Raw genomic sequence first — 12,390 nt, 5'->3', positions numbered from 1 at the left:
ACTAACAGTGAAGACACATGAATGACAGCACAACAAACACACAAAGAGCAACTTGCTGTAAGGTAAAAGTAATTAAAAAAAAAAAAAAATGTAGTCGTCATAAAACGTGATTCTGAATTGAATCTTTTGTGCAGCTCTGCCTCACCAAGACTCTACATCAGTGGTTCTTAACCTTGTTGGAGGTACCGAACCCCACCAGGAGAAGTTTTAATTTACTGTTAGAATAATTATGTACATATATTATCACACAACTTTAGTATGCTTGAAGTCTGTTGCCATAGTCATTAGCTATTGTGCTCAAGCTGCATTTTTTATATCTGTGCAAGGACAAAACTTATTGTCTGGGGGGTGGCCTCCACTGCAGATGTTGTATTTGTTTTAGCCTGCTAATAGCCAAGGACTTCAAGGACCTCAACTAAGATAAGATGACAGCACGCAGACGAAGCCGAAACCAGGAAATCACAAGGCCCCCAGCACATTCCGTCACATATTGTGCGTACTGGACCTGCTTTGCATAATATATGTGACCACGCCTTTCAGCGGCCTCAGTGATGTTGACTATGGAACTCCTGAAAAAATAGAGGGACGCAGGAGCTGAACTTTAGATCGTAGGGCGAGACTGTGACTAAGTGTGCAGCTCCATGCGTTCTCCTCATGAGCTAAATTGAACTCTGTCTCTGCATGGTTCCTTGCTTCCTTGTCTGATTAATAGATGTCATCAGTGTTTGAACCTGACATTTACACGATGAGTTGGGTGTGTCTTGACCTCCGACGAACCCCTGAGCCCGACTCACCGAACCCCTAGGGTTCGATTGAACCCAGGTTAAGAACCACTGCTCTACATCCAGGGGCCAGCAAGTAAATCGAGTTTGAGACCCCTGATTTAAATAATAAAATCAATGTTATTTTATAGTAAAATAAAAAATAAAAACCTGGCTTACAATTTAGGATACAAGTGAAAGTCCTGTTCAACTTATAAAAAGGTAAAAACTGGAAAACAAATCTTTACTTGTAATGTTATTTTGCGTTAAAAAAAAAAAAGCGTAGAGGCGATTGTAGTGCTAGATGAGGGGGTCAAAACTGCAGAACGGGGGCCACTTACAAGCTAGTGCTAACTATTTTTATTGAGCCTTAGCATTAGTCATAACAAAGACTATAAAAATGGGATCCATTTCCTCCTTGCTTGGCACTCAGCATCAAGGGTTGGAATTGGGGGTTATATCACCAAAATGATTCCCGGGCGCGGCCACCACTGCTGCTCACTGCTCTCCTCACATCCCAGAGGGTGAACAAGGGGATGGGTCAAATGCAGAGGACAAATTTCACCACAACTAGTGTGTGTGTCACAATCATTGGTACTTTAACCCAGTGGTTCTCAAATGGGTTTACGCATACCCCTGGGGGTACTTGAAGGTAGGCCAAAGGGTACGTGAGATTTTAAAAAATATTCTATAAATAGCAACAGTTCAAAAATCCTTTATAAATATATTCATTGAATAAAACTTCAACAAAGTAGGAATATAAGTTCATAAACTGTGAAATAAATACAATAATGCAATATTCAGTGTTGACAGACAGATTTTTTATGGACATGTTCCACAAATATTGTTGTTAAAGATTTATTTTTTGAGAAGAAATGTTTAGAATGAAGTTCGTGAATCCAGAGGGATCTCTATTACAATCCCCATAGAGGGCACTTTAAGTTGATTACTTCTATGTGTAGGAATCTTTATTTATAATTGAACTTGTTTGTTTTTCAACAAGTTGTTTGTTATTTTTATATCTTTTTTTCCAAATAGTTATACAATTTGATGAATCAGAAACTGCTGACATAGTGCTATATTTAACTTCTTTATCTGTTTTATTCAACCAAAAATACTTTGCTCTGATTAGGGGGTACTTGAATTAAAAAAACTGTTCACAGGGGGTACATCACTGAAAAAAGGTTGAGAACCACTGCTTTAACCAATAAAGTAACAATGATTTAACTTTGATCATTGGTACTTTATTTGTGTATGATGGATGTCAAATATATGTACAGTATATTATATGTGTGTTACATCTAAATATATACGAATAGCATATTGTAGTCTTAAGAAGTGCAGATTCCAAACCGCATATTTATACAAGTTTCAGTAATACATACATAAGTGATTGTTTATTTAGTTGTTTTACTATTCTTGATAACATTATTTGAGGTGCAGGGTCTATAAAAGTTTTTAAAGACATGAGTGGGATCCTGAGAAAAAAGTTGAGGGAATGACAGGGTATTTTATTTGCGTCTCTGTTAAACACTTGGCCATAAATATTGGTTGCTCTGTAATACTGTAAAATATTACGTCCTAAGTCTTTGAAGGCGATCCATCAGGTCTGGCGCCCCTGACTGAATTCTGTTCTTCTGTACACTTGCAGCATTTCACTTCGGCAGTTGTTTTGGGTATTTGCAACATTGTTTGTATTTTTTTTAAAAGTCTTCAGCATTTATGTAAATTTTGAATTAATTCTTAATTTGCAGCAATTCATGGTTTTGGAATATTTTTATATGTGTACCCCTGTTGGTCACCAAAATAAAGTAGCTGTCAACATAAACCATGGAACACTAGTGTAACACGGGGGTCAGCAACCCGCGGCTCTTGAGCCAAATCTGTAGTGCTGCCCTCGTGACTTCCTGGAACATTTTAATAAAGGATTGAAAATGGAAAAAGATGAGGGAAAAACGTTTGTTTGCTTTAGTATGTTTCTTGTTTGAGGACAAGAATGACACAAACCTTCCCAATTGTTAGAAAGCCCACTGTTTATTATTTATGTGTATGCATCACCTAAGTATTTGGTAATCAGTTTTGTGCTACTAATTTTGGCGGTTCTTGAACTCACCATAGCGTGGACTGCGACGCAACTGTTTGTTTACATGTAAAATCTTCCACTCCTGTCTCATTTTGTCCACCAAAAGTTTTATGCCGTGCATGAATGCACAAAGGTGCGCTATGCTGATGTTATTGATTTGTTGGCGTGTTAATAAGGCATACTTGGTCAGTGCATGACTGCAAGCTAATCCATGCTAACATGCTATTTAGTCGATCTGTATGTACATATTGCATCATTATGCCTCATTTGTCGGTATAATTGAGCTCATTTAATTTCCTTTACTTCTATCCCCTTTGTATATAATTTAGTTTTGCATGTCTCATGACTATGTATGTAATATTGGCTGCATTTCTGATAGTTGTTTGTGTGCCACGTTGTTTCAGACCACATCAAACATTACCTAACTTGCCAAAGATTGTAATAAATCTATTAAAAGAAGACAGCCTGCTGTGTTCTTTAACTTGGACACACACGTCTATACATTTGGCCATTAAAAGCCAGTCATTTCCAGGAGTATCTCATATCCTGAGTAGCCTCTGATTTACTAATGATTTCTAATGTTGTAAAAATGTGAAGAATAAATATTACATTTTAACTTTTCTGTCGACGAAGATTTGCTTCAGCCTGCGACACGTTTTGATCAGGCCTGGGCAATATTTTGACTCGAGGGCCACATTTAGAGAAACAAATGTGTCTGGGGCCAGTATATCTATTTTTAGGAACACTAATACAAAACCTCACAATAATGTCTGATTGAATGCTAAAAACGTTATGACACACCGCTTTTAAAAACCTAACGGAATTTTTAATTTTTCTATGAACGATAAAACACTGAATATTGACAAAATAAGAATGTCACACCCCTTTCGATCGACATATTTTATAATCAAGTGAAACGCAACAAAAATGCAACGAACAGTGAAATATGAACCCGAAGAGTACAAAGTAAACCCACCTACAATCTAATACATCACAAAGCTTAAGAACTTTGTTATGAAAATGTCATTTTGCGTCTGTGGAAACGCTCCCCACCCACACTGCTTGGTGGCTCGTCTGAGCTGCTGTGACGTAGATCACCATAGTAACTAATTACATGACCATAGTAACTAATTAGATGACCATAGTAACTGGTACATCATCCAAAAGTGCAGATTCCAACCATTGAAATACTTTGTACAGTTGAAAACTTACGGCCATTAGAAAACATGAGTGCACATCATAATGGCTACACTTTCCATCTTAAAGATCTAGAAAAAAATATTTGGGAATGTCCGGCTGGCCAGATTGAAAAGCTTGACGTGCCGCATGTGGCCCCCGGGCTTTAATTTGCCCAGGTCTGGTTTTGATTGTAGGCTAATATAACTAATATAGACACTTACAGTACATCATGTGTCGCCTTAATTATAAGCCATAGGGCTGGGCGATATATCGATATACTCGATGTATTGCGGGTTTGTCTCTGTGCGATATAGAAAATGACTATATCGTGATATTCGAGTATAGGTTCTCATGCAGTTGCTTTTAGCTGCGGGCATTACACTACAGGCTCTCCTCGTTCTTTCTTGTCTCTCCTTGTCACAGACAACAAGCGCACCTTCTTACATAAGTCACATACTGTCAAGTCATACGTCACATACGTATACGCCCTCGCGGAGCAGAGAAGTAGCAGCATTTGTAACGTTAGCTGTGATGCTAGCGCAGCTGTGCGAGTGGTAATACGAGAGAAAGAAAGTGCGACTCTGGTAGCAAATGAAGGAATAATTAATTCCCAAGAAAAACAGCAGGGGGTCCATCAGTAGTTTGGCTTCAAGTGGGATTTTGTTGAACAGACAACCGTAATTTGTGAAGTGTGGGGCTAAAGCGTTGCTACAAAAAGTAGCATTAATGCTAATATGTAGCATCATTTGAAAAGTCACCTGCTAGAGAATGAAGAGTGCTTACTCCGCATTTCAACATCTCCGTTCGGTGCCACACCACCAAAGTGCAGAGGCAAACATTTCCAGATCAATGCCGCATGAAAAAAATTGTGATTTTTTTTTGTTGTTGTGATTTCCTTCTCCATATGAAAGTTTAAAAGTAGCATATATGAATGCAGTATGAAGAAAAATGTTTTAATGTAGACACATAGAATCATCATACTGCTGTGATTATATGCGTCAAGTGTTCATTCAAGGCTAGGGCAAAATATTGAGATATATACACGATATGGCCTAAAAAATATCGCCATATTAAAAAAAGGCCATATCGTCCAGCCCTAATTAGACATATACAAAGCTTTTCATTTTTTGCGGCTCCAGACAGATTTTTTTTTTTTTTTGGTCCAATATGGCTCTTTCATTGTTTTGGGTTGCCGACCCCCGGTGTAACAGTAAGTAAATAATTACCATGTCAATAAGCGAAGGTTGAGTATTGTCATCCATCCATCCATTTCCTACCGCTTATTCCCTTTGGGGTCGTGGGGGGCGCTAATGCATATCTCAGGCACAATCGAGCAAAAGGCGGGGTACACCCTGGACAAGTCGCCACCTCATCACAAGGCCAACACAGATAGACAGACAACATTCACGTTCACACACTAGGGCCAATTTAGTGTTGCCAATCAACCTATCCCCAGGTGCATGTCTTTGGAAGTGGGAGGAAGCCGGAGTACCCGGAGGGAACCCACGCAGTCACGGGGAGAACATGCAAACTCCACACAGAAAGATCCCGAGCCCGGGATTGAGCCCTGACTACTCAAGACCTTCGTCTTGTGAGGCAGACGCACTAACTCCTCTGCAGAGGACAAATCTCGCCACATCTAGTGTGTGTGTGACAATCATTGGTACTTTAACTTTAGTTTTAATCAAGTTTTAATTTACGGCTAAGGCAAAATATTAAGATATATATTGTGTATCACGATATGGGCTAAAAATATCGCCATATCGCCCAACCCTAAAGAGACATATACAAAGCTTTTCATTTTTTGCGGCTCTAGACAATTTATTTTTTTTATTTTTGGTCCAATATGGCTCTTTCATTGTTTTGGGCTGCGGACCCCTTGTGTAACAGTATAAGTAAATATTTGCCATGTCAAAAAATGTAATTGCATACTGATATCCCAAAAATATAAGCAAATGTCGAGTATTGTCAGTGAATTTATCAAAAATACATGTATTTTTTTAATTAATGTTTTTAATGATAATATCAATGAGGGATTTTTAATCAGTGTTATTTTGAAATTGTTACTAATATTGATAATATTCATTTTTATTTCACTACTTTTAGATTGTACCGTGTCATGTTTGTGTGTCCTCAATTGCTCTGAATATTACTATTCGGAATGTTGCTGGGTCGGGTTTGGTTTTGTAATTTATTACATTGTTGTGGTATTGTGTATTGCAGTGGTTCTTAACCTTGTTGGAGGTATCGAACCCCACCAGTTTTATATGCGCATTCACCGAACCCTTCATTAGTGAAAAAAATATATATATTTTTTTTTCCAAATTCGAGACAAAGTTATATGTTTTTGGTAACACTTTAGTATAGGGAACATATTCTAAGTAACAAAGACTTAATTTTGTCATTATCTGTGGTCTGGATTTTTTTGTTGTTATGTTTTTGTTAGTTTTTGTACTCTTTTAGTTCCTGTTTGCGCTCCCTTTTTTGTTTGGTTACCATGCCGACTTATGATTTTATCCCTGCCTCTGGTGTTCGGACCGCGCACCCGTTTCTAATCCAGACCCTCATTTAAGCCTGTCTTTGCCAGTCAGTCGGCCTGGCGTCATTGCTTGTTTTCATGCGATACCACAGTTCGTGTTGTTCAATTCATGTCGTGTCCATGTAAGTCTTGTTTATTTCTTGCCACAGTTTCGTGTTTGTTCGAAGCCATAGTTTATGTTTGTTTGTTTCATGCCACAGTTTTGTGTTTGTTCCACGCCATAGTTTATGTTTGTTTGCCTCATGCCCTGCCAAGATTTATCGAGTTAATAAATATGTTCCCCCCTGCAAGCCTTGTCCGGAATAGTCCATTTGCATCCCGGGAGAACAAACCTCGCAGTAAGCTGCGACCCCTCCGTCATGACAGAATGATCATATGTCGGCATTAGATTAGATTAAATAGTACTTTATTCATTCCTTCAGGAGAGTGTAACCAAAGAAAACAAGGGAGCGCAAACAGGAACCAAAAGAGTCCAAAAATTATCTAAAAATAACAAACATAATCCAGACCACAGATCTCCCGTCCAAAGGCAAAACTCAGTAACCAAATATTGGTCAAAACTGAGCTGATAATAATTTTGGACTTCCTAGGTGATATGCTTTACATTAGTGTATGCGATATTGTAATTTGTTCCGTAAGTAAGCTGTTACGCGCATGACAGGACCTAGCAACTACCACATAACCGCGTAGATACAACAGAAAAACCTAGTATCTCAAGGGACCAATCGGAGCTTCTTTGTCAGTCGGCTTATTGTCTTTAATGAGACATTTGCACGAATGGGGGCCGACGGTCAACCTGATTATGTGATATTATGGCAAGAGGGGATATTTGGAAGATTGGCCCAGGACGTTGCAAGCACCTTCTTTAAATGTATTGTTCTTGATTCTTCCCCTTGCATACTCTTTTGGGCAGATAACTGTGGAGGTCAAAATAAAAACTGGACGCTGTACACGGCTCTTGCCCAATGTGCAAACGCAGAATGGGGCCCACCCGAGATTGTGATAAAATATCTGGAGAAAGGGCACACGTTCATGAGAGCAGATTCAATCCGTGGCTCAATCGGCAAGAAAATGAAAGCTCAAGAAAACATCTATACATTTGATGACTATGTAGATCTTTGTAAGACAGCATCAAGATAGATTGGTTTTCCTTTGTTTTCTCAAAATCAGCCAGAAGTGAGTTACTAGGTTTTGCCTTTGGACGGGAGAGATCATGACCAATTTAGAGTTATTTGGTAAGGGACAGGGTTAGGGTTATAATAAGGCCTTAATAATGACTAGTTAAGATCCAAAATGTTACTGATTTGCACGTTAATAAGCAACTAATTAATGGTGAGTATATGTTCCCCATATTAAAGTGTTACCTTGTTTTTTTTACTGGTGCACAAAATGAACCGTGCATGAACATCACCTTGTTCGAACAACAAAACCAACACGGTGCATAAACTCACAACAAATTACAAAGCTGCAAATCAGTCAGCTGTTGCCGTATCCGTAATACGCCGATAGGGAGAAGTTTGTATTGACACGATTAGTCGGGTGTGTTTTGACCTCCGTCGAACCCCTGAGGCCGACTCGCCGAACCCCCAGGGCAGTGGTTCTCACATGGGGGTACACGTACCCCTGGGGGTACTTGAAGGTATGCCAAGGGGGTACTTGAGATTTTTCTAAAATATTCTAAAAATAGCAAAAATTCAAAAAATCCTTTATAAATATATTTATTGATTAATACTTCAACAAAATATGAATGTAAGTTCATAAAATGTGAAAAGAAATGCAACAATGCAATAGTCAGTGTTGACAGCCAGATTTTTTGTGGACATGTTCCATAAATATTGATGTTAAATATTTCTTTTTTTGTGAAGAAATGTTTAGAATGAAGTTCATGAATCCAGATGGATCTCTATTACAATCCCCAAAGAGGGCACTTTAAGTTGATTACTTCTATGTGAAGAAATCTTTATTTAAAATGTAATCACTAGTTATTTGTATATCTTTTTTCCAAATAGTTCAAGAAAGACTACTACAAATGAGCAATATTTTGCACTGTTATACAATTTAATAAATCAGAAACTGATGACAACTTCTTTATCTCTTTTTTCCAAACAAAAATGCTTTGCTCTGATTAGGGGGTACTTGAATTAAAAAAATGTTCACATGGGGTACATCACTGAAAAAAGGTTGAGAACCACTGTTCTAGAGTTCGGTCGAACCCAGGTTAAGAACCACTGGTGTATTGTTTTGTTGTATTCATTAATAAATAAATAAAGTAAAAATAAACAAAACATTTAAAAAAATTACGTGTTAACTAAACAAAGTTAAGTTGTTAAAATTGTGATAATGTTGACATACTTTCCAGTGTCATCGAAGCAGACTTCCGTGTGTCCTTCCGAGTGTCCGTAGCGCATAGGCTTCCTTTCACACGGCATGTTGACAAACTGGACAACTGGCGAGATTTTAAGGAACAAAAACCATCGTTAGCTATTTGATCAATTCGTGATTAGGAAACAAAACAACTTAGCTCCACCGTTATTTTGCCTCAGACGTAAGCAGCAGTCGCCGAGAAGGTTGGCTAGCAATAACACGACACAAAAGCTTGCTAGCATACATCAAACTACGCACGTGTAAACAAATGAACCCTGTCGAAGACGTTACACTCGTGCCGATTCTAATCTGGTTAATATGTTATGTTTCAAGATATGATGGGCGACTTACAACTCTCTCTGCCGGATGGTTGTAGAAAGTGAAGAGTGTTCTGCTGAATCTCCCGCGCAGCGTTGAAAAACAAGTCCCGCCAGCAACGTCATGACGTCACTACCGCACCGCCCACTTTTTGTGATACGACGTGAAAAATAGACATGCGCGGTATTGGACAAGCGCGATACTGCCGATACCGATCCTTTTTTCTTTTTTTTTTAAGTTAATTTAAAATTAGGAATGATTTTGCAGTTTTAAATTTGTTGATCAGGAGTCCATTATAATCATATTTCTATGAACTAACTTATTTGTCAACAATTTAACAATATAAGACACTGCAAGACAACAATATATCAACAAAACAATTCAATAATTCATTTTGGGACATGTAAAATAAGCCAAAAGTGCAAAACAAAAGCAACAATTACTATTGGCTGCCAAAACATCTTTAAATGAGTTAGTAAAATACATAAAAATACAGTATGTATAAGTATAATAATATAAACAATGTAAAGATACCTAAATCTTAACAAAAACATATGTGTGTGAAAATAAAAAGATGGAGAACTGCATTGTTTATGGTTTATTGTTTTTTGAGGATAGCCGACGCCCAAAACCCAGGCTGGTCTTCCTGGGGCACTTTTCAAAAGTTCAAAGTAAAGTAATAAGCTACGTCGAGTTAACTTTTTTTTTTAATAACTTAAAATTAGGAATGATTTTGCGGTTTTAAATTTGTTGCTCACGAAAAGGGACAAGCGGTAGAAAATGGATGGATGGATGGAGTCAATTATAATCAACATATTTCTATGAACTACGGTAACTTATTTGTCAACAATTTAACAAGATAAGTCACAGCAAGACAACAATATATCAACAAAACAATTTCAAGGGAAAAAATGATAAAAACATGAAGAACTGCATTGTTTATTGATGATCCCATTAGCCGACGCACAAACGCCAGGCTAGTCTTTCTGGGGCACTTTTCAGAAGTTTAAAGTAAAATAATAAGTTATGTTAAGTTAAAAACATTTTTTAAGTTAACTTAAAATTAGGAATGATTTTGCGGTTTTAAATTTGTTGATCATGAGTCAATTATAATCAACATATTTCTATGAACTAACTTATTTGTCAACAATTTAACAATATAAGTCACAGCAAGACAACAATTTATCAACAAAACAATTCAAGAACTCAAGAAAATAAAAAACATAGAGAACTTCATTGTTTATTGTTGATTGTTTATTGAGGATCCCCATTAGCCGACGCACAAACACCAGGCTAGTCTTCCCTGGGCACTTTTCAAAAGTTCAAAGTAAAATAATAAGTTACGTTGAGTTAACTTTTTTTTTAAATAACTTAAAAATAGGAATGATTTTGCAGTTCTAAATTTGTTGATCACGAGTCAATTATAATCAACATATTTCTATGAACTAACTTATTTGTCAACAATTTAACAATATAAGACAGAGCAAGACAAAAATATATCAACAAAACAATTCAATAATACATTTTGGGACATGTAAAATAAGCCAAAAGTGCAAAACAAAGGCAAAAATTAATATTTGTTGGCAAAACATCTATAAATGAGTTAGTAAAATATATATAAAAATACCGTATACATAAGTATAATAATATCAACAATTTGAAAATATCTAAAACTTCACAAAAACATATGTGTGTGAAAATAAAAAAATGGAGAACTGCATTGTTTATTGTTTATTGAGGATCCACATTAGCCGACGCACAAACGCAGGCTAGTCTTCCTGGGACACATTTCAAAAGTTCAAAGTAAAATGATAAGTTGCGTTAAGTAAACTTTTTATTTTAAGTTAACTTAAAATTAGGAATGATTTTGCAGTTTTAAATCTGTTGATCACAAGTCAATTATAATCAACACATTTCTATGAACTAACTTATTTGTCAACAATTTAACAATATACGACACGGCAAGACAACAATATATCAACAAAACAATTCAATAATTCATTTTGGGACATGTAAAATAAGCCAAAAGTGCAAAACAAAAGCAGAAATTACTATTTGCTGCCAAAACATCTTTAAATGAGTTAGTAAAATACATATAAAAATACTGTATATTGTAGGTATAATAATATCAACAATGTACAAATACCTAAAACTAAACAAAAACATTTGTGTGTGAAAATAAAAAAATGGAGAACTGCATTGTTTATTTTTTATTGTTTATTGTTTATTGTTTTTTTGAGGATCCCCATTAGTCGACGCACAAACACCAGGCTAGTCTTCCTGGGGCACTTTTCAAAAGTTCAAAGTAAAATAATAAGTTACGTTAAGTTTACTTTTTTTTATTTTATTTTTTTTTAAGTTAACTTAAATTTAGGAATGATTTTTCGGTTTTAAATTTGTTGATCACAAGTCAATTATAATCAACATATTTCTATTTGGGCAGCACGGTGAGAGAGGGGTTAGTGCATCTGCCTCACGATACGAAGGTCCTGAGTAGTCCTGGGTTCAATCCTGGGCTCGGGATATTTCAGTGTGGAGCATGTTCTCCCCGTGATTGCGTGGGTTCCCTCCGGGTACTCCGGCTTCCTCCCACCTCCGAAGTCATGCACCTGGGGATAGGTTGATTGGCAACACTAAATTGGCCCTAGTGTGTGAATGTGAGTGTGAATGTTGTCTGTCTATCTGTGTTGGGCCTGCGATGAGGTTTCGACTTGTCCAGGGTGTACGCCGCCTTCCGCCCAAATGCAGCTGAGATAGGCTCCATCGACCCCCCGCAACCCCAAACGGGAGAAGCGGTAGGAAATGGATGGATGGATAAATTAAATTAAATTAAAAGTATTGAAAAAACATTTAATGACACTACTGATTCTACCCTTTAAACACCAGCTAAAAGATCCACTTTACTAATGAGATAACTGGAAGCAAAATTAATCAATCCATCTTCGGGGAACATGAGTTTTCCTTGCCCTTATGTGGGCCTACCGAGGATGTCGTAGTGGTTTATGTTGTGGTTTGTGCAGCCCTTTGAGACACTAGTGATTTAGGGCCATATAAGTAAACATTGATTGATTGATTGATAGCTGAATGTTGTCATTTGGATACATATTGATTTTAATAAACTGACAAAACAGTCAGCAGAAAACAAT

The 12,390-nt window shown here is 36.9% G+C and overlaps 1 protein-coding gene and 1 long non-coding RNA gene across 4 annotated transcripts in view; one reads left to right on the top strand and one right to left on the bottom strand.

Annotated features, from left to right (window-relative positions):
* The window catches only part of wdhd1 (WD repeat and HMG-box DNA binding protein 1), an 83,481-nt gene extending 74,080 nt beyond the window's left edge, over positions 1-9,401 (bottom strand). Inside the window, exons 1-2 of one of the 3 annotated variants that reach the window (XM_061887076.1) lie at positions 9,278-9,401; positions 8,915-9,008 (exon numbers count right to left, since the gene is read on the bottom strand). In XM_061887076.1, coding sequence (XP_061743060.1) covers positions 8,915-8,991 — 77 coding nt within the window. In that variant the 5' untranslated portion in view covers positions 8,992-9,008; positions 9,278-9,401. Of the gene's footprint in view, positions 1-8,914; positions 9,009-9,089; positions 9,257-9,277 lie in introns of those variants that run through there. The other 2 variants (XM_061887073.1, XM_061887075.1) reach the window with 2 other exon arrangements.
* LOC133542863 (uncharacterized) overlaps positions 1-12,390 on the top strand; it is a 49,102-nt gene that overhangs the window by 16,963 nt on the left and 19,749 nt on the right. The window lies entirely within an intron of this gene.

The sequence above is a fragment of the Nerophis ophidion genome, linkage group LG25, assembly GCF_033978795.1.
Source record: "Nerophis ophidion isolate RoL-2023_Sa linkage group LG25, RoL_Noph_v1.0, whole genome shotgun sequence".
In the NCBI taxonomy this organism is placed as follows: Eukaryota; Metazoa; Chordata; class Actinopteri; order Syngnathiformes; family Syngnathidae; genus Nerophis; species Nerophis ophidion.
This window is presented reverse-complemented; position numbering and strand designations above follow the sequence as displayed.